We start from the raw sequence: 26,723 nt of genomic DNA on the forward strand, positions 1-26,723 counted from the left end.
AGTGGTGGGCACTCTGATGCTGGGCAGTGGTGGGAAGTGGTGGGCACTCTGATGCTGGGCAGTGGTGGGCACTCTGATGCTGGGCAGTGGTGGGAAGTGGTGGGCACTCTGATGCTGGGCAGTGGTGGGAAGTGGTGGGCACTCTGATGCTGGGCAGTGGTGGGCACTCTGATGCTGGCCAGTGGTGGGCACTCTGATGCTGGGCAGTGGTGGGCACTCTGATGCTGGGCAGTGGTGGGCACTCTGATGCTGGGAAGTGGTGGGCACTCTGATGCTGGGCAGTGGTGGGCACTCTGATGCTGGGCAGTGGTGGGCACTCTGATGCTGGGCAGTGGTGGGAAGTGGTGGGCACTCTGATGCTGGGCAGTGGTGGGCACTCTGATGCTGGGCAGTGGTGGGAAGTGGTGGGCACTCTGATGCTGGGCAGTGGTGGGAAGTGGTGGGCACTCTGATGCTGGGCAGTGGTGGGCACTCTGATGCTGGGCAGTGGTGGGCACTCTGATGCTGGGCAGTGGTGGGAAGGGGTGGGCACTCTGATGCTGGGAAGTGGTGGGCACTCTGATGCTGGGCAGTGGTGGGAAGTGGTGGGCACTCTGATGCTGGGCAGTGGTGGGCACTCTGATGCTGGGCAGTGGTGGGAAGTGGTGGGCACTCTGATGCTGGGCAGTGGTGGGAAGTGGTGGGCACTCTGATGCGGGGCAGTGGTGGGCACTCTGATGCTGGGCAGTGGTGGGAAGTGGTGGGCACTCTGATGCTGGGCAGTGGTGGGCACTCTGATGCTGGGCAGTGGTGGGAAGTGGTGGGCACTCTGATGCTGGGAAGTGGTGGGCACTCTGATGCTGGGCAGTGGTGGGCACTCTGATGCTGGGAAGTGGTGGGCACTCTGATGCTGGGCAGTGGTGGGCACTCTGATGCTGGCCAGTGGTGGGCACTCTGATGCTGGGCAGTGGTGGGCACTCTGATGCTGGGCAGTGGTGGGCACTCTGATGCTGGGAAGTGGTGGGCACTCTGATGCTGGGCAGTGGTGGGCACTCTGATGCTGGGCAGTGGTGGGCACTCTGATGCTGGGCAGTGGTGGGAAGTGGTGGGCACTCTGATGCTGGGCAGTGGTGGGCACTCTGATGCTGGGCAGTGGTGGAAAGTGGTGGGCACTCTGATGCTGGGCAGTGGTGGGAAGTGGTGGGCACTCTGATGCTGGGCAGTGGTGGGCACTCTGAAGCTGGGCAGTGGTGGGCACTCTGATGCTGGGCAGTGGTGGGCACTCTGATGCTGGCCAGTGGTGGGCACTCTGATGCTGGCCAGTGGTGGGAAGTGGTGGATGTGTTTACTTTACACCAGTTAGACAAACGTTGATATAGCAGTCGTATGTCCCATACGTCTATTGCACTGGTGATGTGCGGTGACTTACCATACCCCGTGGTCGATGACGTAGCTTCGCCATGTCACCGTATTGCTCTACTGATGTGCGGTGACGTTCCGTACCCCGTTGTCGATGACGTAGGTGCGGCCTGTCACCGTATTACACTAGTGATGTGCGGTGACGTTCCGTACCCCGTGGTCGATGACGTAGGTGCGGCCTGTCACCGTATTACACTAGTGTTGTGCGGTGACGTAACGTACCCCGAGCTGGATGACGTACATGCGGCACGTATAACACTGGTGGAGTGCGGTGACGTACCGTACCCCGAGGTCGATGACGTAGGTGCGGTATGTCTCCGTATTACACTGGTGGAGTGCGGTGACGTACCGTACCCCGAAGTCGATGACGTAGGTGCGGTACGTCTCCGTATTACACTGGTGAAGTGCGGGAGTGTGTGGTGCAACGTACCCAGACATGACAGTCGTGCAATGGAGATGTGCCCGTGTTGCAACAAGTACAGGTATGTTGGAGTTCGTTGTACTCACCTTCTATGCCGTCGTCGGTTTCTAAGTACGAGGTGGTGGGCGTACAGGATAGGGATGAGACGGACGATGGCGTTCATGTCCTGCTTGTCGTGTACCGGGTGCCGGTTTTGCCGGAGTGTGGGTTTACGGTAGTTTAGAGCTCTCGTAGCAAAAGAGCCGTACGGAGTGTGTTCAACACGGATCGTACTTCCTGGTTCGGAAGGCGCGGTCTATTTACGTACGGACGCTGCGTGGTGCGTCAGCCGACTGCAATTCGTATGGATTTCCGATTTGTACGGTCTTTTTTACGAGTCGTACGGAGTGACGCTTTAATTTGTGATCGTACTTGCTGAATCGTACGGGGACGCCTACAGGTGCGATTCGTATGGGGAAAAACGCTCCGAACAGCAATTCGGAGCGCTTTTTACAGGATCGGAATCGACCCCTATATTTTGGATTCAATATTTTTGTACTTACCTGTTTGTAGATAGGATTTCGATATTATGGCATTCTATATTTTGTTGACTATATTTTGGTAAGTCTATATTTTGTCATTCTATATTATGTCAGTGATCCGAGCAGCATGATACTTTGTAATAATCGCTCTGGGATTTTCCAGGCTGTAAGTTTGGACCACAGTAAGCGGCGGTTGACTCGGTCAAAAGCTTTGCTGTAGTCTATAAAACAACAAAACGGCTCTTCTTTTTTCTGTATTTGCTAGCTGCGAGCATCCTTATGACCAGCCGATTTTCTGTAGTGCCGGCCCCTTTCTTCAATGTAATGTTAAATTCAAAAACCTTCAATAAACCTAATTAATTTTTAAATGATTTGTTGTAATCTTGCGCTAAGAATTGATCTCATTATAACTTGAGATGTTAAGCACTTTCAGCACAAACATTATGTACAGAGTTCATAATAGTAACACTGTTGTTCAAACTATGTTGCATTACAATCTCTTGGGATTAGTCAGCATTTTTCCTTTTTTACCAGGTAACAAAAAAATATCAAGCAAAGCTTGATGAACACATCCCAAAGAGTTTTTTTCCTTTAAAGGTGACATAAACTTTGCCTGAAATACAATTGCTTTGAAAAAAATAAAAGTTATGAAGAAGCCAATAAGATCAATTTTAGATCTTTGAAACGATTCAGTCATAATGTTAGGTTCTTCGACAAGTACATCTATCAAAAACTTTTGAAAGATGTCATGTGTGATAATGGTGACTTTAGCTCTTGAATCCATTAACAATTTGACCATCTGATGAATTGTAGTCTAGTGTCACCGACGGGATTCTCACATATTTCTAAATCAGAGGAACTGATGCTCAGAACAAGATCTTTAAGACTATGATGTAGCTCATTCTCTTCAGAAGATTCATTAATTTCATTATTTGAACCCTCTTCTTCATACATACTTTAGCAAAATGTCCAACTGCACCTCATTGGTTGCACACATTCTTAAGAGCTTGAAATATGCAGCATGTCATGGAGAGTCACATCTAAAACATGCACACAATTATTTTCTTGGACCAATTGCTTCTTCAGATTTAGATGATGCACGAGCCGACCTGGAAGACTGAAGTTTGTTGAAAACAAATTCCTCAGAAGTCCTTCTTATGGTTTTCATTTCAGCCTAAGAAGATTAAACCATAGAAGCAGCATCAACAGCCTCTGCAAGAAAGGTTTTTCAAAGATAGCAGCTTTTCTGTCCGAGTGGTCTTATTGTTACATTGATATCTGATAATAAGACTTTTTTGCATGTCAAAATGTTTCTACAGTCTCTGGACTGCCGCTTGAAATTCATTAAACACTTCGCCTTCTAAAGCATACATACTGGCAAATGCTCGAAAATGCACAGTCCTTCTTTCCCAAGGTAATGGCCTAAGATTAACTTTTTTTCCTTTCAGCTCTAAAACGTTGGCATCAGTAGCTCCAAGATCAATATTAAATAATCTGTAATAGTCTTTCCACTAAAGTGGTGGTGCACCAGGAAGTTCCAAGGAATGAGATGGAGGATGTATAGATTGCATTATGTAGGCAAAAATATGGGCCTTCTAAAAGTAAAACTATGCCATTAAAACTCTGAAAATAATGTAATAGTGAATTTAAGCAGGCAAGAAGTCATTAGCAACAAATAATTCCATTTTAATGCAATAACATGAATGGTGGGCATATTACCATGGTCCAGAAGAAGTGCCCACAACCAATGGAACGTACTGAGAAGAATTAAAAAAAAAAATTAAGAAAATCAGTTCCTGAATAATGCATATAGGGATGTATGACGGTATAATGCGTGCTTTTACCACGCGTACCGTTACCACCCAGGTTTTACAACGCAAGTCGTTACAACGACTTGCGTTGGGGGGCGCTGGATAGTGGAATAGTTTAATTTACTATTCCACCTCCAGTCCCCGTAGATAGTAGGGAAGGTGTTGGATAGTAAATTAATCTATTCCCTATCCTACAGCGCCCTCCACCGCAAGTCATGGTACGGCGTTCTAAAAGTTTCATTGTAAAGGATGTTCCCCGCGTATAGCCATGCACATAGAACTATTGATGGCATTATGTTTTTTTGTGGTCCTTTGTACAAACACCAGGAAGAGCTAAAATGAAAAAAAATGTATTTAGACGAAGGAGTCAGAGACACCATGACGAGATGAGAAATGTGAATCCAGGAAATCGGGGCCAACTCAATTGTTGCCAACTAGTTGAAATGAGGAGATCCACAGAGAAAGTAAGAAGGAATAACATGTTTAATGTTTGGCAGCCATTGTCCCTGGGAGATCAACACAAACACTGCCGCTCTCAATGCCCCCTCAGCAGTTATCCAAACGTACACAAATTGTGCTTGCACGGTGGCAAGGTGGCACGTGAGCCCTTCTCACCCAAACACCCGGTCCGGCAGTGCTTGTGCAATATAAAAATTACAGGACGGTGACCGAGCACAATGTGGCTGAGAAAAAATTCCAGAAATAGACTCTGAACAGTGGCCCGTGCAACAGCCTGACCTCGCAAGTCCCCACTAATATCCATGAGGCAACAGAATGATATCAGAAGACACTAAAATACTTCCCCACACTTTAGATCGCCCAGCATCACCACGTGTATAATAATGTACTACAGAATCATTTACCCAATGGCTCACTGATCCAGTATTCACTCTCGTAGCTTCTCTTTATCCATTGCCCATTCCAATCGTACTTGTTATTTAAAACCTAGAAATGCAGCTGGTGAGGAACAATCAAGGGTCAAGGCAGTGGAATTTGTAACTGAGGTCAGACAGCCGAATTTGCCCTCAGACATGTCATAGTTAACAATTAGACACGGCACATCCATTATCTATCCACAAGTCTAGACACATCCACCTGACAACCCATTCATTCTTATGAAATCTGAAGCAGCAGACAAGTGACTGGAGAGCAATCTCAGACTACAATAACCTACTGTGGTATAAGAGACGAGCAGGCAGGTATTAAAGCACTGCCATGCGAATACAGTAAGAGCATAACAAGCTGGTCTGGGAAAACTAATAAAATCTGCCAAGCCCAATATAATAGCAAGTGTCTGCAGAATACCACCCTGAATGATTCTCAACACATCATATTAGCAGGCAGCCTAAGACACCTATTAAAGGCAACCTGCTTCATAATAATTAATAAATGAGAGGTCCACCAGCTCTGCCTCACCAGCAAAAGCGCCGCTGCAGGCGAAGGTCCATCTGGGTCATGCGCCGTGGATCCTCGGTATGTCATGTTTCCTGCAGTTGGATGACAGCCTTCTACCAGATGCACAGGCTGTCTGCAGCCTGTTGTCCAGAGGCACTGCTTTGTAAACTAGCAAAATCCACTACTGTCTTCTCGTATGAGGAGCAGAAATGTTTAACCTGCAGAGTCAGGTATCTCTATGCCAGACCCCTGCAGGAGTTTTCTTTTTAAATTTGATGTTTATTGCTGTGGAAGCTGGGAGAGTCAACTAGAACAGAAACTGATAGCTGGACAGCTTCTCATGATCCACCATATATGTACATGTATGTGTTATTATGTATTCTTAGGAAAGCTTGAGGCTGACATTACAGCTAAAACTGTTTCTAAGCCAAACCTAAAATGGTTGGAATTCTATTTACCTTGAGATGATTTTCACTGGATGTTCATGTTGGGAAGCGTGGTGTACTGAGTGCTATTGAGCTGGCACCTTTGAGCATGAAATTCACAAAAAGAAGTACCTTTAGGTAATTCTGTTGACAGTGTGTGCTGCACTGATTCAGTTAATTGTTGGGATGTCTTGAAAGTTGATTCTCAAGGTTGCCACAGTTCCACCTTCTCTGCCCATTTTACCCAGGGTAGCTATCTGTGGTGTCCTATTGATGTTGGTGGGTGGTTGTATTTTGAATGCTCGAAGAATACAGCTGTACAAACGTTTCAAAATCAAAGGCAGGGCAACGTATCTCAGAAGGATGGAATGGGAGTCCAATCAGTTTCCAGCTCTGGGCTTAGAAGAAAGTAATTTTGTTCCACAACACTGCCTTCACACACAGAAAACCAGGACTCAACATTGTCTCCTATGCCAACGACACCCAGCTGACTCTCTCCCTCACCAACAAGCATAAAGCCACTAAGAGCAACTTTCACAATGGGATGAAGGCAGTTGCAACCTAGATGAAGGACAGCTGCCTCAAACTCAACTCGGAAAAAACGAAGTCCTCATCCTGGACATCACTCCTTCTGCCTGGGACGACTTCTGGTGGCCTGCACCATTCGGACCTCCCCCACACCCACTGACCAGGCATACAACCTCAGTATCATCCTCGACTCCTCGCTCTCAACGAACCACCAATTCAACAGCCTTTCATCCTGCTACTTGCACACACTCCGCCTCCTGCTTCTGAAGATTTATAAGTCATTCCTCACTGACTCTAGGAGAATGTTCACCCAGGTGCTTGTCAGCAGCAAGCTTGACTACGGCAACGCACTCTACACTAGCACCACCCAAAACATCCCCAAAAAATTGCACAGCATCCAGAATGCCTCAGTCACACTTATCCTGGACATCCCCCACCACAGCTACATCTTCGGTCACCTGAGAGACCTTCACTGGCTCCTGATCAACAAAACAATCATCTTCAAGCTCCTCACGCACACCTACAAAGCCCTCCACAACACCGGACCTGCATACCTCATGCACCGCCTCTCTGTCTACACATCCACCAAACATCTCCGTTCTGCCCAGCTGGCCCTGGCCACTTTCCCACGGATCTGCAAGACCTTGGCCGGAGTCAGATCCTTCTCCCACCTCACTACCAAGACCTGGAACTCGCTATCTCTACATCTCAGGCAATGACCTTTACTGCCTCAATTCAGAAGGACTTCAAGACCTGGCTCTTTGACTGAACTGCAGACCCCCTCACTCCCCCAGCGTCTTGAGAACTTAACAAATGATTAGCTGTACTCTATAAAAGCCTGATTGATTGACACTTACGTCATTGTGCCATGCTTTTTGATACATATCTTCAGGCTGCTTAATTAGGAGAGGCTGGAAAGCAGATCACACCGGTGAGCAAAGCTTGTTGCTAGTTCATTGAGCTAGTTCACACCTTTAACCCAGAAGACCTTTGTTAGTATCCAAAGGTATTAAATTGTATCCTAAGTTCAACTTGGAACCAGTAGATTGATTTTGTGGCAGAGGATGAATCTTCCTTAGTCTGAGATGACCTCAGTAAATGGTGTAAGGCTTCAAAAGAACTAATGATCTGATGAGGCGCATTTGATGGTCAGAGTTCAGCACTGGTGCTATATTTTTTGGTAAATTTAGCAATAATATCAAGTTTTTAAGTACTGCATTGACATGGGTGTAAAACAAATCTCTATATCAAACAACATTCCCACATTTCTGGTCTTGGTTAGGTTCTTGTGAATTTGTAAAACGTTATAACTCATAGTGAAATTATTTTTGAAGACTGTGCAGGAGGAGTAAAGGAAAGGGCCCGGTTGATGGGGAAACATCCTACTGCTGGCCAGTGTTGTGAGCAGAGCAGCCACGGCCTTGGAGGGAGTTGGGTGGGGCAGAAAGGCGGGGAGGGGCAGGTTGGGGGTGCTAAAAACTGGAATATGGAAAATTGGAGGTAAGTAAACAATTTAATTAATAAAACGAATTTCGTAGCTTGGGCTGCATCACATTTTGCGATGCAGGGCGCGCTACGAAATTCGTTTTATTTATTAAATTGTTTACTTACCTCCAATTATCCATATTCCGGTTTTGCAGTTAACAAAACACTTAGGGCCACATGTATCATAATTTGAAATAGCGATTACCTAATTGCGATTCTCTGCGAATTATAATTAGATTAGCACTATTTGAATGTATGAAACTCCATGATTTTCATTAAGCGTTTCCTAATGGGTCGCAAATCGACTGACCGCATTAATATTAATGAGGCAGGTTTCAATTTGCGACCCATTAGGAATCACTAAAATCACAGGGATGATGACCTACTGGGGTCAGCAACCCAGCATGTCTTTGATTGCTTTTAAATGAAGCAATCTTTTTCTTTTTTAGTGCAGCCCGTTTTCCTTAAAGGAAAATGGGATGCGTTCAAAAAAGAAAACTGAAAAGTTTTCTTTTAATTTTTTAAGAGCAGGCAGTGGTCTGTGGGACCAGTGACTGCTCTTAAAAATATATATTTTTACGAACATTCACATTTGAGAATGGGTTACCACCTACTTAAAGTAGGTGGTAAAATGCTAATGTTTTGTGACCGTGTTGGGGTCGCAAAACATTCCTACAAACCGTAAAGATTCAGTTACACACCCCTTCCTAATACCCAATTGGCATGTATTGGTATGTATTTGCAGTTCCAAATTGCGATTCAGTAACATGTTACCAAATCGCAAATTGGAATTCATACATACCAAAACTGCATTTTACTGGTCGCAAACGGCCTTTAGCTATTTAAAGAGTATGATGTATGCCTACCTGCTCCCTTGTTCCATTACGATAGGTTTTAAGAATCACCCCTAACCAGTTAGTGATGTTTATAGGCACAAAAAAGTACCATGTATGCCATGGTTACCCTGTCTCCCATTTATAGGATTCCCTACTTCATGTCATACTTCAAAAGCTGCACTGGAACTGCCGATACAATGTAAGGAAGAACACTGTTCTGGAAACAGGGTGGTTTTGAGCACCCTAACCAAGCTAGATGATGCACCTACTCCTATATCAAAAGAAAATATGGCAACACGCTACTAACAACACATCCATGGGCTCGACAACAGAAGAACTACAAATGTGCGGTTAGCGATTTACACTGCCCGTCAATCACCAGCAAATTCGCCCCCCCCTGAAAAATTGCAAAGACAGTAACCAGTCAGTGCAAGATTGTGTTGAAGCCATTGTGTCAAGTGGCGAGCTACACTCCAGATTACTAACAATAGGCAGAAGTTCAGAAGATCCAAACCACCACTGACAATATAATCTTCTGAGAAAACCTGAACATGCAGCAACTCCACACAGGTATACATGGCAGGCGTTAAAGGCCAACCACCCGATGTAGCCCTTTGGTAGAAAAAATGATTTACTCATTATATACCATATTTACTTATTAGGTGAAGGTAGGTCCATGGGCATTCCCCACATGTAGCCCATGCTATGTGGGTAAACCCAGAACTGCTGTCAAGCTCTGAACAAAGGGGATCATTATAATGTCAGTGGGACCAACACCTATGGCACGTCGATGTCAGTCCCACTAACATCCCACGCATCGGTCAGACCGCTGCATAACAATGCGGCCGGTCCGACCGCATGGGTGAGGGATCGACCGCTGCGGTTCCAATGGGCTCAATGAGCTCAATGGCCCAGCAGTCAGAATGTAATCCCTACAATTAGAGCAGTGCTTGCTCAGAAACCGCAATAGGGATTACAATGGCTCTTTCCGATGGCCTTTCAATGAGATGGCCTTACAATGGCAGTCCGACCACCATTGAAAGGCTGTTGGAAACGTACTTTGGGGGCCCATAGCAGGGCCTCTGTCCCTCCAAGGCCCCTGCTATGAGGCCACAAAATTCCATGCCCTATGTGGCACGCACCACGAGGTTACTGCCACAGGGTGCAGGGATATTTAAAAACATTCCTTTTGGCATTGGGGCTTGTGCTGCAGGCCTTTTCCAGTCTACCCGCAACCCTATCACCCTATTTACACACTCACCCTTTTAAGATGGCCACCATATCTTTGTGCTCTTTCTCCTGCCGGGTACCACCTTGGTAATGCCCATGCGTGATCAAGCACACTTCTGGGTGTTATCCCCGAGCAGCAGTGCACAGTATGTTACGTTAAATGACTCGAGATGCCACCATATCGGTGCGTGCTCTACATATGAGTCAGTATCCACTGCCTCTCTCTCTTTATGCTCAGGAGGTACATAAGGAGCCCATCTCCCTGCCACGTGGCATTTATCTAGGTATCTGCCGCTAGTTATGTTTTTTCTTTAACAGTTAAGCCCTGGGCTGGCTTCACCTAATTTTGCGCCCCCTGATTATTAGTTACATCGTGACCGGAAGCCTATCTACCTTCTTCGGATACTTTGACACTCTGCGATAAAGCCAGTGATCTTTCGCTCCTGCTTCAAAATCTGCCCTGGTTCTTGTAACCCTAGATTTGGACCTTCCATAACTCGGTAAGGATAAATCCCCATTACTAGTGTGGGCCAGGCTGTTCCCTCACACTGTTCCCCCCCCCCCGCCCCGCAGATGAGCCATTCTCCTATGCCAGAACAAGCACTCCCGGGCCAGTTGCATTTAAATGTTGGGCTCCATTCTTGTTAAATTGTACTGTGGACTTCTCTCCGCAGGTGAGCCCTCATTAATCACTATAAGAAGTGCTATACCTGCTTCCCTTCACCTCACTCCCCAACCAATTGCAATTGCATGGCGCACGGATGCCTCACGAGCACCTGATCAGTTCACTCCAGCTACAGTGTGATGTATACACATCTGTGCATGGTATGCAAGGCCGTCACACTTTAAAAAAATAATCAGCCATTAGCATTATTAAATTTTTTCTTTCCTCTCTCTTTTTTCCCACCTTTTTCCTTCCCAACTCCCCCCTTTTTTCTTCCATTCAGGCATTTCTTGTCTCAGGCATCTATTACTCAGTCCTGATGATGATCCTGAATTTTGAAATGGGATCGAAACGTCATCAACCTGTAGTACCATGACTATCACAATGTCTTGTTAATTACAGTAGCATTGGTACCTGAAAAGATATGACAATAATTATTTAATTAGTCACTAGGCAATGTCTGAGTTGTGTTACCCATTTTATGTGGTGTCTTGTGTGTTTCCCACAATAATTGGTTGTGGTTTCCTATACTCGTTCTTATATTAATAACATTTTGTTCTTTTTTTATTCAATTCATGCTGTCATAGAAACTATTTGACTTCTATGTTAAGTTTTTTACTTAATAATCTGTTGGAAGGGACTCGCTGTTCCTCTATCAATAACACAAGCCTCAATGCAAAAAGGCATGTTTCTGACCACGTGCAGGGTGATCGGATCCTACTTTGGCGGTCGGGACTGCCGACTACCTGGCTGCCAGTCCCTTTACCTCAACAATGCCGGTCGGACGCTCATCCGACGGGCATCGTAATCAGGGCCAAAGTGGTAAGAGAGCAAGTAATTGCTGAATGCGCATCATACAAAAGCATACTGCATTGCATTGCAAATGTATAAAATCTTATATGCTTCTAACCATTTAATAGAACTGTTTCAATCATTAATATGCATAATGCCTTTCTTCTAATTTAGTTGAGTCTTTATTAGGTGACATAGAAGGAAGGCCTTTGCATATCAAATGGGACGGTAACTGGAAATTTCCCTTTTGGGCACACTTGCAAATCAGCCTGTTCCTAATCACTTGGGCAAAAGAGACACTCTGAGTTATTTTCAAGTGGGATGATACCCAGAGACACTAATTTACAGGTACGTTTTATGTTAGTAACAACCTTCACTTAGTGCATATATCTAACTAAAAGAAGGAAGCCAATCTGATTTATTTAGTTCTAGTTCTTTGGAAAAACGAATTATACCACAGATAGACCGTTTACAAGCAGGTTTGAACATTTCAGTAGGGAAATCGGGAGCTATTGCAGCAGTAAGTAAGGGCAAAGCAGTGTTACTTTAAAGGCAAAACATGTAATACATCACTTTCTCCACAATATTCTCCAATGAGAGATTTTTACTTCAGGACTGGTTTGTTGGCATGATCCTTTTTAGGGGTGGGCAGAACTTCTCATTCTACCCAGAATTTGGTGGAATTTTGGTCACTCAGCACTACTCTTTAACACAGTGTCCTGGCCAAATTCCACCAATAGCCGCAAGGCAAAAGTTTTTTCCCACAAGGCTCCAGAAAATGGGAGCTAGCAAGCACAAGCAAGATTTGGCATCCCTTAGTGCAGTTTTGTAACTCGGGCATTTGTGGGCATGCATGAATGGTTGTGGTCAGAGAGATGCCTCTGGAGTAGATTTGTTTGAGTGGATTTTCCACTCGAATGGCCGCACACTCTTGCGCAATTCACAGTGCTGCCCGTGCTGATTTTTCATAGCTGTTTGTGCTACCGGTGCTGAATTGAACTGCAAGGAGTGTGAGCTGCATATATGTCACCCATTGGTGGAACTCTGCAGAATCTCACAGAGTTTTTAGGTAACTGTAGAATTCCACGGAGTGAAACTCGGCAACTTCTGCTCAGTTCTATTCCTTCACTTAAGAACAGGTCGTCTTGGATATGGCAGCAGCAAAACAGGGAAAGTCTCAGAGGGATGCTACCTGCACGCACAGGTTATGTCTTTCAATTTAAGCAGCCTAGACTTCATTTAGGATGAAGGCGTTTTAAGTGGTTTTAAGTGCCACCAGAGATTCATCTAGGAATCCGAAGTACCATCCATAAACTCTTTCTGTGGTCAGGCCAGCCCTAGGCCTCCTCACAAGCAGAGAGTTCTCAGTCGTTTTCAGTTGTCCATCATACACAAATACCTGCAGCAAAATGCACACATCAAAATGGCACCAGGCATTTTTAGAATATATAAACTCTCCTCTCAACTGCAGATTCTGCAACCTCACCCTCATGTAAGTTTACTCTGCTGGCATCCTCAAAAACATGCCACTGGAACTAAAAAACCTACCACAGGGAGTTTAAATTAAACTATTCGCACGGCACTTAAGGGTCACTCCTTGTTTACAATTAACCATTTAATCCTCACACAAGGATCCTCTGAAGAGGGTCCCAAATAATTAACTTATTTTGCGTACAAAAAAAATCTGTTAAAACGTAAAATTAAACTAAATTTTATCGAGTGAACATGTACAGGATACTCAACTGCATAGTTTTAAGATGAAGTGAAATGAAAGACCTATGTTGTAAAAACAGTCTTAAAATTACTACAAAAGAGTTTACGAACTATTCTTACAAGTCTTTATTGAAAATATATTAACAAATAAATGAAACATTTACACTCCATTCAGCCCAGTTCCACTGTTTCCACATGCTGGTTCCATTTACATTGCTTACTTCAGTATAATACATAACACTCAATAAACCTTCCAGAAACTATATAATGACTTTGTTTTAATCTCCGAAATGTGCTAATATGACTATATAATTAATTTGCATGCAAATACGTCTAATTGTCACTCATATGTAGCATACAGACTGTCCACAGGTTTGTAGAGTAATTTAATTTTTTGATATTCTGCGGCGAACATTCAGATTATATTTATTATCAGTAGTTTTTACTACCTTGACTAAATACTGTCAAGATTTTTGCAATTGTTTTCATGTGCTGATAATAATTCCTGCTTTTATGTCTCTTTTTTAAATGCCCCACATCTTCTCTTAATGTATAAACAGAAGACCTCACTCATCTCGTCAAGGGCCCCGTTTGATTAGCTTAACAACACCAGGAACTAGTAGTCTTTTTGACTATAATCTCCTCTCAGCTAGGGTCCACGCTTACTTATCACCCCCTTATCCAGGCACTGTGAGGCTACCAGCCTTGCCTTGGGATGGGTTCATGATTGCAGGTTTTCTGTGCAATAGTCCATTGTCCATGAAGATTAGAAAATGCCCAGCCACTTCATAACCGCACTACCTCTGTGCTGTTTGAACAGACAATTGTCCCTTCTATGAACCCCCCTTCTTGAGCAATGATGCCACTCAAGGAGGCACACCACTGCTACATGCTGCACCTGACAGTTTCCTTCTGTGGTTGGATAGATCTTGACTTGTCCTGCTCAGCATTCAACCAATCAGCAGAAGATGACCAGTCCTTGCTGTCAAACTCAACGCTCTTGAAAATAATGAATTGCCTCATTTCAGTAATTTAGATAAAACAAGACCAATTATGGCTGATTAGGGTGGAGAAGTCAAAAGCAAAACAGAATTTAGTGTTAAGGGAAACACAAGTGACATGTAAGACATATTGCCACTCCTCTCCTTCTCAAACCTTTTTTCCTCAATCCTGTCTCTTTTTCCTCCCTGCCTCCTCACTTCTCTCTTATTTTCTGCAGAGCTTTTAAGTGTAATTGCTGCAACACACATGAATTTGTTCTCTCCATTTCCATGTTAGCTCTGTGCCGGTAGGTATATGTGTTTATCATTATGGCTTTCACGAGATGTTCAATCTTAGAAATTGTAGTGAGGGAAAGACACCTGCCTCCCTCAGACTTGCTTCAACATTGCCTTGTATAATGAGATGTTCAACCTTAGAAATTGTTGTGAGGTAGATGGAGAAAGGCAGGAGAAGGAGAAAGACACCTGCCCCCCTCAGACTCGCTAAGACATGTCCTTGAATGGTTCAAGGCTGTACCATAATCTCCATCTGAGTCAAACCTTGGCTTTTCTCGTTGTCATTCATCACCTTGACATCTGTCTCCTTTTCTCTCCCCTTTCCACGTGCACAGTCCTGTCTGTCCTCCTTTATCCCTATGCACTCTCCATCTACACCTGCTGGTCAGACACCAGCAATGAGATTTACTTTGTTCAGTGAGACACTTTTTAGGTAGATCACTGTACCCACAGCAGTCTTTGCTCATTAACTCTTTTTGGTCCCCTCTTTTTCTCTACTGGTCCTTTGTTGCTACTCAGTGATCTTTGGTAAACCTATGGTTGGTTGCAAAAAGCGCTGTACCGATAATAGTTATATTGCAAACTATCTCCAATAATTTTTATTTAATTTTAAAATGAGCATGCTAGTCTTCTAACCCACTCCTTCGGTGGTATCTTCAACTAAAAACCTGTGCTTATCTGGGTAGTTTTGCAATCCTCCCCACTATTCAAGTGTCCCCCTAGTATTCGGTCTATCATCTGGCCCTACAAAGAGTCCAGATCTCCGTCATAATAATGTAAGAACCTTGCATTGATTGCACCTGCACTGTTTCCCTGTTACATCTCACACTCAGCAAGGTTATTGCCCCACAAATACCAAAATGTCCACCCTCTCGTTAAAGTTTGAGTTAATTTGTATGCTTTGCCCTCTAATATCATATTGCTTCGTGTATGCTGTCGAACGTTCTTCAATTAGCATTCCTGCTCCTTTCCTAATTATGCCCCCTCGTTCTCATTCCTTTTGTTGTTTATTTCCTCTTATTAATTTTTCAGCAGACAATTAATTTCTTCTTATTAGTGTTTGATCTCTACTATATTATAAATTGTTTGCTGTCCTTCAGATTGTATACACTTCCAATTGTCTCACGTTTCCCCTCTTCTTATGTCGTGTTCGCTTGTCATGCTCCTCCATTTTTCCTGGGTTTGGCTCTTGTGTATTTTTAATTGTAATTTTCCCCTCTGATGGAACCCTCACTCTAAGTGTCCTCAGGAGAAGGATAAGTATGTTCTTAACTATTTTCAAAATTAAATGAATACTCCCACAGGAAGTTCTGATTACTGTATAAGAAGAACCAAAATCCAGCATTTCAACATATTGCTTCAGAACATACATCCCAATTTTCGTTAACATTTATTTTTAAGCGACCCTCAATCATCTTTGGTTCCACTATTCAAATTCTTTTGGCCAATCTTCCATTTTGCTTACAATGTTTGCATCCGGTAATAGTTAATTCCAGCTATCATACTCATTATTGGTAGTAAAATTAAATAACTAATTGCAGTCCTGTAATTTTCAGTACATGTTTCCAAAATGTAGGCAATAAAACACAACATGAAACTTATTTAAACTTACATTTACATCACATCAGGAAGAAGGCTGCTTTCTCGCACTTTTTGTATACTATGTAATAGTATAGTTTTGGTTTTGTGATAAGAATAAGGCACTACATACTCAAAGAATTGTCTTTGGCAGAACATGCAATGGATAACTATTGTCACTGTAAAGTGAAAATATCTAGTTGATGTATTAATTGAATAGGCTACTTTAAGCTACAGAGTACACTGTATGTAATAAAACAAAAGGTGGTGCGAACTCCAGACTACTAAAAACAGAAATCTGCAAGTTACTCTCTATTTAGAGCTATACTAGAGGTAATACCACAATTACATGATTCGTTAATGCAATTTTTCACTCAAGGCGCTACAGCACATTTACAAATAAAAGGCTAAATAATGGTTTTAGAATGGTTACTCAAAGGAGAAGAAATATCTCTGTATTTCTATAACTGAGCAAGCTAGAACTGTTAATTGAAAAGATTCCTCAAAACATATTTTCAGACCACTCTTTGACATGCATAAAGCTTCCATAAGATAAAGCATTAGACAAATAGAAAACGCTGATAAATATATCCATGTACAAATATATATGATCATATTTACAGTTCATTATTTGCACTTTGCATATACAACATATAATGTATGAAATGGCTGGATGTAGCTTGAAATGTCACATTTGCTTCAACAGTGTCTGTTGTATTTGCCTTCTTTGGTTCATTTTCATTCAAGTTTCCGGAGGGCATTACAGAGAGTTCCAATTTCACCTGAACACAAAAATGATACAAATGATAATGTGAGTTTCCAATACAACACTGAAACCATGTTCTGCTACAGAGTGCAAACATCTTTAATTGAGCGATCATTTTCCAGAGTAGGGTGACCAAATGGCTTCATGTCACTGGGACACCAATTTTCTATTTCTAAACTTTGATTTTACATATCAGTGCATTTTGGGAGTTGCATTCTTGATTCAATGTAACTGATCCATTTGGAGCACCACACCTGAGATCAATGTTATGTAAAAGCAAAGTCCAGGAATGGAAAACTGGTGTTCGGGTGCATGGAGCAATCTGATCAGCCTACTGCCACGAGAAGTGCTGTCTGGCCATAATGCTATACAGCTATGTTCAGCCATATGCACATATATAGGGGAACCTCATAAGGGACTCTTTAGGAAGTTTCCCTATATATGTGTGGCTGTACTGTAGCCTGGATTACTAATATTGTATGATGCTTTATTTGCCAGGTGTGATATTCCTGCACCATTCTGAGTTGTCCTGCTCAAAAATTGGCATGATATGCACAATTGGGGTTCATAATAACATGCTTAAAACAGCTTTGTCTCTGGCACTATGTGGAATCTGGATTCAGGCACCACCAGGGTGTGCAACCCTTTTGGGATTTTGTGGGGCAAACTATGGAAGGCCCTAAACAAAGTATATGCCTTCACCCAAAATAACTGTAATGGAGGCCCTTGCACCTGCTCTGACCTGGCATTCTAAAATCAAACGTCCTTTGAGTAAAGTGAGCCTCATATTTAACCTCGAGAAAGATGGAGCCTACCTCATTCCTCACCACATCAGATGACCGTGGCTGCTCCTTGTGGTGGAGTTCAGAATTTAGTACCAATGACAAATTTTCTGAACAGACATAACTTTTTTAGTGGTGTGGTATTGGCTTGGGATGTAGAAGAGCCCCTAAACAGGTCTAATTGACCACTTACTGCGTAAGTGTTGATAGTATGGTAGGGTGATATATGGACATTGTGAGGAATTGCGCTGTTGGTTAAGGGGGTGAAGCCTACTCAATCAACAGCCACAAACCTTGTCTCGGTGAAGCATAACAAGTCACTAAATTAACATATGCTTAACCCTCTGGTAGTGTGGCACAAAATTAGTCAGGCTTAACCTATAGGCAATGTGTACAGTCTTGATGCCGCACAAAAACAGTAATAAAGTGAAAACACCATACAAGTTAAACCCCACGTCAATTTAGTAAATTTTGATACATTATTTGAGACCAAAACAACAAAAATCCTATCAGTAAAACTTGAATTATGAATTTTAAATGTTTTTAGTAAAAAATAGCACCTATAAGATTCAATTGCCAACCACAGACATCTAGTCGCACAAGACTGGGGCAAAGTCAAAAGTAATGGCTGACCGCGATGGAGCGTGGTTTGAATAATCAAAGTGGATTAGGCCTGGTCTCTGCTTTCCTTCGGATTTACAAGACATTTCAGGACATAATGGTTGAGAAGGCAAAGTTCAGCAGGGCAAGGCAGCCTGTGGTGTCCGAGGAAGATCATCATAGTCGGGATGCCGCTGGACGAAGTTGTTGTGAATATTAATTTGTTTGGATGTAGTCTTTTTTGCAAGCTGAAAATCTCCAGCGGGGTGAAGCTACATGCTGTGGCTGATTAGAGCTACATGAGGCCAGATACCCCTTCTGCGAGGTGTTGCTGAACAGGATTTGCTGCTGCATAAACGTACATGGTAGGAGCTGCTGTGAAGTCAGGCAGACCGTAGATACACCTTGGATTGTCCCGGTTTCCTCTCGGTTCTCAGAGTATATTTCGGCCAAAACTGCTTAAGTCCCAAATGTGGGATTTGGGCTATCTGGGCATCTTTCACACCATTTCCAAGTATCCAGGATGGGGATGGCACCACTATGAGAGTCAGAACTCACTCAGGTGCGGGTTCAAGATGGTTGGAGCCTTTACTCTCCCTGAAGCTCTCATCAGGAGACCAGCCAATTAGCCCTTAGAATCTTCTTTTCTGGCAGTCCTTGCAGTCCCGCACGCCTTCCAAGGAACACCTCCCTCGGTCCAAATTAGCGATGACAATCTTTCTGCAGCCTTTCTGGAGCCTTTCAGACACCCAGCACAGTGAAATCCGGTAGAAGAAGAACTCTGCTCCCTTTAGTCCCGGCTGCGAGCGGCATCACATCACATCCGGAAGTCTTGGGTTCAGGGAGAAGAGCACGGCTCCAAGCAGCAGGGCAGACCTCTAAGGCTTCAGGCAGCAGTGCAGTCCTTCATGGTTCAGCAAAGCAGTCCCTCTGAAGTACACAGCAGGCCACAGCAGCAGGCAGTCATCTGAGAGTCCTTCACATGTCCAGGAGTGAACTGAGGAATGGGTCTGAGGTAGCATTTTTAAACCTGGTGTCTTCTTTAAATCTGAGAAACGTCTGGAGGCTCATGCTCCCAGAAGTGCCTGAAATGTCCTGCTTCCTTGCTCTGACACCAGTCTGTGCAGGCATAAAAGGCAGGTGTATTTTTCTTTGTGTGAACGCAGGACACAGCCTATTGAAGTTCAAGTGGGGCTGTGCACAGCACCCTCCCCCTCAACCCATCCTGCCTGAGATGGCCCATTCAAGCATACATAGTACCTCTATCATGTGAGTGTCTGGGAGGAATAAACAACGGGTAACTGCCACTCATACCTAGTTATGTGACCCAGGAAAAGGTTACAGGCACCAAATGGTTAGGATTGGGAAATGCCAAATTTGTAAAAGTGGAGTTTTCAGAACTGTGACCGAAATTTCGACTTAGCCATTAAAGAGGATTTAAAATTATAATTACTCAGATACCAAACTTGACGTTTCCACCTGTTCCCAAACAAAAGTTTGCACTCATTAAATGTAATCAGGTAGCCAAATGGTATCCTATGTGTAAGGTAGGCCTCACAGTATTGAACAGTGTATTTGTGAGTTTTTCATTGCCAGGAAATGTAAAACTTGAAAAAGTACATGTCCAACTTTTAATTACAATGAACCCTGCCCAATGGGTTGTCTAGGGTCTACTATAGGGGTGACTTATATGTAATAATAAGGGGAAAGGGACGTTTAGGTTTGGCAAGGAGGTTATTATGCCAAGTCGAAATGGCAGTTTAAAACTGCATCCAAGCTGCAATGGCAGACCTGGGACATATTTAAAGGGGCTACTTAAGTGGGTGGCATTATAGGTGCAGCAGGCCCACTAGTAGCATGCCATTTATGGACCCTGCGTATATGGTATACCACTTTAATAGGGACTTACAAGTAAACTAAATATGCCAATCAGCTGTAAGCCAATTTTGACATGTTTTAGGGAGTGTGCACAATCAAGTTACCACTTGTTAGTAGTGGCAAAGTGCACAGAGTCCTATGGTCAACAAAATGAATTCAGAAAAATAGGAGGGGTGAGGGTAAGAGCACCCTAAGGCTGACAGGTCTAACAAACATTTTGATTATTCATTGTAAAACATAGCTGGAATTAATAGCCAAGTGAAAAGAAAGGATATTCATGCTTCATTTTACCTCCTGCATCAATATATCACCCTTCAAATTAATCAACACTGCAAATGAGGATCTCAGCCATTATTCTGCATGGATGATGGATTTTTCCAGTGACCTCATGACTCAGGCCTGCTCTCAATCAGTGCAGTTGTGATATTTAACTTCTCTTGTCTAGTACTCTATCCAATGTCTATATTAATTGTCAGTCCAACTCACTAAGGCTGTTTTCCTTTGACAATGATGCATTTTTTGTTAAATGTTTGGTTCAGGTGGATTTTTCCAAATTAAATTAAAAAACAGAATGGAAAATTAAAGTTAAGTCATAGCTGAGATGAGCAAATATCATGTGACAATGAGGTCCTTCTACTCATTAAATAAATGAATATATGATTTAGACAGCATGTTGATAAAGTCCACAACAGAATGGAAGCAAAAGAGACTGCAACAACACTCACTTTCATACTGTGTGAGGTGAGGTGATGAGACACCCACTTATATCTAACAGGGTCTCTGTTTGAACTCCAGTATGGTAAATACACAAGGCCATGAGTACTTACAACTGATGCTGTCTGCGAGGTTCTTCAGCTGCTGCACATTGTCGAGCATCTCAATATTTTGTGTATAAGGGTTATAACGAGCAGAGAAAGGTCGCGGAATGGTAGCAGCATATTTCCTAGATCAGAAAAAAACATTACATTTAAATATGCTTTTTTCCTTATATCATCCTGTCTTCAAATAATACAGCATTTGCGAACTAATCCGTCTGACTTTAATCTTCTAATGCAGGCATACATGCCTTTTCCATGGAACAGGATATTACAGACAGAAATATTGTCATTGTCAATGCTTGTTTATAAGACCAGTGAATTTGTAGTTCCACTGAATCACATGCTAGCCTTCAAGAAAAAAATATATTTTAAATTGACTTATTGAAATGTGTGACGATAAGGGATAGCATATGGCATCTCATCCACATGCTCTTCCATGTATGTCAAGCACAGACAGAATGAATTCTAGCAGCCTGAGGCACACGTATGTACATTTGTTTAGACATATAGAAATACATATTTGTATATTAATGGGCTTCATGAAAATACACGAAGTTCTTCAGCACTACAGGCAAAAGAAAAGGTGAAAAGCATAAACTCGTATTAGAGAAGTCAATACAAAAGGGGAACCCTTGCTAGTGAATACCTAATTAATGTAGGGAATGGACCACCACACATGTCAGTGTTTTTTAAAAGGCACTGAACCCTCACCCATCTTTTCCTCTGACACTAATGGGCTTAACCTAACCTCTGAGTATTTATATTGTTGCAGTTTTTGTAACGACTCTGGTTTGGCCCCATAGGTATTGTGATAGTGAGAGATTCAAGGGTTAGGGTTACCTAAAGTTGTGCCTACAGCTTTATTAAAGCAACCCCATTGTATGACTAAAAACCAAGAGCATTCTCAAGGTCGAGAGACTCATTCTACAGTATGCCTCTTGGTACTGTGGATAACTTCCATCTATTCTAACAGTGAGTGTGTTATGAGACAGTGATATAAAGAAAACAATAGAGAAACCGGTATGGTGATTCATAATAAATGGCTGGAATCGCTTCAAAGTTGAGGTAACACTAAAAACGGAGATGCTCCTTGACTTGTAGACAGGAAGGGCGGGAGTCTCAGTATCCATATTAGTTATATATCTGGTGATCGGCCGGGAAACGTAATGTGTTCGCCTGATGTCATTCTCATTTTGTATTTATAGTATCTGTGGTTTAAATGGTATACATACTCTGTAATATGTATGAATGTGTAAATATCCTTGTGCACATATATGTATACTAATATATAGCATACGTACTAATATATAGCATATATATTAGATTACTACATTTGAATACATGCATACAGACAACACGTGTGTTTGTGCAACTTGACCATCTCTACAAAGACGGTGAATTTAGAGAGGGAGAAAAAAGAGAGATGGAGAGAGGAGTGAGGCAGAGAAAAAATATGTGAGGATAATACATTTTAAACGTAATTATTACAGTAATTTTACAAAAAAGTAGACTAATATTACGCTGAAGTAGCCACGCTTCCCCTACTAGGAAATGAAACTTTTGACATAAAAGAAGGGCACTCTAGCAACAATATATAATGTGATAAGCTTGTCTAGCTACATCACAGAAAAATATCTTGTGATTTAACATTTTTATTTCGGTAGCCACATAAATCAACCCTATGTTCAGATAATCTTGATGCACAACTCTTCTCTTAAACATCCATTAAAATAAAACCGGATTGTTACTTCTACAATAGAAAAACTATGTTTAACAATGAAAAGCATGAATCTTGTTTAATGATAAATTAATTCTTATAACTGTATGATGTTTGTTTTATGTACTCCCCCATGCGCTGTAATCTGCTGAACACTTGACAATGCTTCTGGAACAGACCTAATCTTCTCCATGGAATCTGTTGTTTTTTGTGTACTTTTTTGCATGTTTACCATGTAAAGAGCTCTGCTACCCCCACGTGTAGTGTGTGCTCTATAAAACACAAAATAAATAACTAAGTACATCTAAGAAAGTTGGCATTTGCAGGTCGCTTGTATTCGTGGTACTGAAATCGTTCTGGTTTTTTGAGAGGTGTCTGCCATACATTAAGCCGTTCTGCTGCCACAATAACTGCATTAAATCCTAGAACAGAGTAGCTAATTTTGAATGTATCTTAATCTTACCAAAAATAATAGGTCAGCATTTCGATAAGTGCCAAAATGAACAGAAAAGCAGAGCTGTATTACCTCACTTTCTCTTTTGCGTCTTCAAAACTCTCAGCAACATAGTAAACGGGCTGGAATTCTGTGATAGGATATTTCTGTACTGCAGTTTTTGCTGGCTCAAAGGGGTGAAGCTCTGGCTTGTCTGTCAAGCAGTACTGCAATGAAAAAATGGAAGACATCAGCAACTAAGGATCAGTAAAGGTCAGCCTGACAGACACTCTTTATTTCCAGGTCAGGCAGCCAGGAGCTAGACATGCGCAGACTCCTGGCTGCCTGAGCTGAACATTGCAAGTTTGAAGAAGCCACAGTTCCTGTGGGTGTGAAATCTTCAGCCTGGCAAAGCAACCCGAGGACCTCCCTTCGTGATGAGGGGGAGCATTACTGACTGACTTGGACATGGGTGCTTTAGTTCTAAGCTCTGAAGTGTCCAGGGCTGAGTGTCAAACAGTGACACCTTGTCAGAGTGGAGTGGAGTCTGCAGTCTTATTGATCTCATCCCACTCTGTGACAAGAGACGGACTGTTGCCTTCCCTCATTGGCTGATCTAAGGGCAGTCAATGAGGAAAGGCGCAGTCCCAACCTCCCTAAGATCCCAGAGGCTTGGGACTGCTGCCTTCCCTCACTGGCTGATCTAAGGTCAGCCAATGAGGGAAGGCAGCAGTCCCAACCTCCCTGGGACCTCAGAGGCTTGGGACTGCTGCCTTCCCTCATTGGCTGACCTAAGGGAAGGCAGCAGTCCCACCCCTCGTGGAATCTCCAAGGCAGAGCTGCGCAGGTATGATTTTGTTTTTAATGTTTATTGTGTGCGTGCTAGCATGAATACATGGGAGTGAGTGTTGTGAATAGATATGTGAGAATGCATGAGTGTGAGTGAGTGCCTATGTGTGTGTTTGTGCCCTAGCCATCCCCTCCCTGTTAATAGTACAGGACGCAGCTGCACTCAGTACCTCGACTTACATGCACTGAGTCACTCATCTTGGCATTTATACATCAATTCTCCCACTCACTGACTCCTTGCATTCACCCAGGCACGCTACTACAGTTAAACACAAACAGAAAAAGCAAGCATGTGTTAGATAATTGAAAGAATAAAAGTTAAAAAAAAATCCTGCAGCATAAACATGGCCCACATGAAAAATAAGTAAAAAGGTAATCATAGCAGTGGGTGACAATCTTGGAATGGTGTTGAGCATTATGTCTCATTGTTGTACCAACCAAAGATGACAGACGTTATTCCTAAATATAGGGGCGATTTTGGACCAGTTAAACAATGGTACACTATGGACAATATAATTACTAAATGGCCACTTCATTGAGAAGCAGTGGCTCTGTAAGACATGATGCGCTGCAGATGAAATGAGTGGGAATTGAGCAGCCTAATAACTCTTATCTGGGGAGTTTTGGACACTCTGGAAAAAGGCAAGGAGAGCAAATTAGGCAGATGTAAAAAAAGAAAAAATGAAAATCTCAATTGCTTGTGCACATGATGTGGCACTGAAGTGCACTCAATTTTAGCTGGACAGTCACATGGGATCAAGAACATTCCTGTCCCTGAAAGGGATTTAAAGCTAGTGGCTACATGGGCTAACCCAGTGTTTCATTCTATACGCGGTTATGGGTGGAAACAGAATGTAAATGACACCGAAATAGACCATTCGTTGAAAAAGTATGATCCAAAGCTCCTCTCTGTATGCACATGCTCTAAAATGTATGTTAATACGCATGCAATTAAATACTATGCATAAAATGTTACAGTTGGCAAATGATATACAGCCCAATCTTTGAGAGTCCAGCAAAGATTCGCTCAGTGCAAATCTTCTATCCAGAGGTCTGTCAGCTGGGTTGACAAACATCAAAATCCTTGCCTACTCTGGTCACCTTTTAGAATCCATGTAACAAAATACCTATCAGCATTCATCACCACAGTGTAATGACAATCCACCCATGAAGGCTTATTAGCTTTTACATATGCTTTTCCCAACAAATATGTCAGGCCTACTGCCTTGTCATAACATTCCTTAATAAACATACCAGACGTATTGCTCCTGACAACTTTTCCCAAAGAAATAACAAGGCCTATACCATTTATCATTGGCTTATCACCATGACCAACTCAGGTGTACAGTATTGAGAATAAGCTTTCCCACAAGACTACTATTGAGTTTAGAGTTACAAAATGAAAAATATATATGCAAGTACAATTAAAATAAGACTATACATCAGCGGGTCTAGCAAGGAACACCACAATGCAAATCTTCTATCTGCAAGATGTGTAAAAAGGGGTGTTCAGCACCAAACTCTTTACCCACTGCCTTAATCTGCGAGAATCCATGTAACAAAATACCCGTGTACCGGCTTTACCACAGTGTTATAACAATCCATGCTAAAAAACTTACAGCTTTAACATGTGCTATTCACAATAAATACTTTAGGTTGACTTCCTTTGTAATAACCTACTTGTATTAAGCAGATTAGTCATATGGCATCTGATATATCTTTTTCCAATCAGTCTAATTGCCTTCATCATCACCTTGCCACCATAACCATCTCAGGCCAACTGAACTGAGCATAAACGTTTCCACAAGGGATATATAATATCACAGATATTTACAAAATTACTGTTGAGAAAACAATATACAATCCATCCAAAGAGGGCCTAACACAGATTATCACAGTGCAAACATTCGACTTTCAAGGTTGAACACCAAAACGCTTGCATACTACTAAACTGCGAAGCTGTCTTAACGTTTTATGATTACCAGATCATGCATTTGACATCTGATATATGACATCATTGGGTTGTCACCACTACCAGGTCAGGCCACCTGTACTGAGCATCAGTGTTCCAACAGTAATAAAGTGCAATACAACTGAAATTTCAGCTGAAGCATACATCTTCTGCACAATCAAATGTGAGTTTAAGGAAATAGACATGTAGGTGGAGCCAAAGCCCACACTCAGGTCAAAACATACCTGGAAAAAGGCACATGCATCGCAAGCCTATAAACTCTCTCTTTGATGCCGTTTCTGAAATTCCACAAAAATAAACTAATATGCAGAATGATAAGGTGACATTTACAATATGTTGCGCTTGAGGATTATAGAAATTGCCCTTCAAAAATGTGGAATGAAGTAATGTAATCTGAAGGGCTAACCAAAACCATAAAGATATCTTGAGTAAATAAAACAAAAAATAGCTCAATGTTACAGTGTACCTCTTTTTATACCTTTCTTTGGAAGGTGCATTGTTAGTTAGATCAATAATAATCATTATCCAAATAGATTGGAAGATTATGAGCCCATACCAAATCCACAAAGATGAAGGGAAAAAAGTTTACACCAACGTTTAGAAACTGGCAAACTGAACTGTTAGTACATTGTTTGGTTCATAAAATAGCACACTGGTCACAAAAACAGTGGTCTCCATTTGCAATCAAGTTTTGCTATCAAAGCAATGCTACATCTTGGCCAGCATATTTGTTTCTGATAAACAAATATTATGCTGAAATATATATTCATATGTTTCGTGGTTGGCCATGATTGGTTGAGCATCTACTCAGTGGGCAACTATGGAGATGATACA

The 26,723-nt window shown here is 42.5% G+C and overlaps 1 protein-coding gene across 2 annotated transcripts in view; it reads right to left on the minus strand.

The window, feature by feature from the left end:
* Window positions 1-13,327: 13,327 nt before the first annotated feature.
* Window positions 13,328-26,723, minus strand: part of PAH (phenylalanine hydroxylase) — a 237,327-nt gene continuing 223,931 nt past the window's right edge. For both annotated transcript variants that reach the window (XM_078674775.1, XM_078674766.1), the window contains 3 exons: window positions 23,162-23,295; window positions 20,928-21,043; window positions 13,328-16,856 (listed from right to left, as the gene is read on the minus strand). In XM_078674775.1, the coding sequence (XP_078530901.1) occupies window positions 16,813-16,856; window positions 20,928-21,043; window positions 23,162-23,295 (294 nt within the window). In that variant the 3' untranslated portion in view covers window positions 13,328-16,812. The remainder of the gene's footprint in view (window positions 16,857-20,927; window positions 21,044-23,161; window positions 23,296-26,723) is intronic.

This window comes from Lissotriton helveticus, chromosome 1_1 (assembly GCF_964261635.1).
Source record: "Lissotriton helveticus chromosome 1_1, aLisHel1.1, whole genome shotgun sequence".
Lineage (NCBI taxonomy): Eukaryota > Metazoa > Chordata > Amphibia > Caudata > Salamandridae > Lissotriton > Lissotriton helveticus.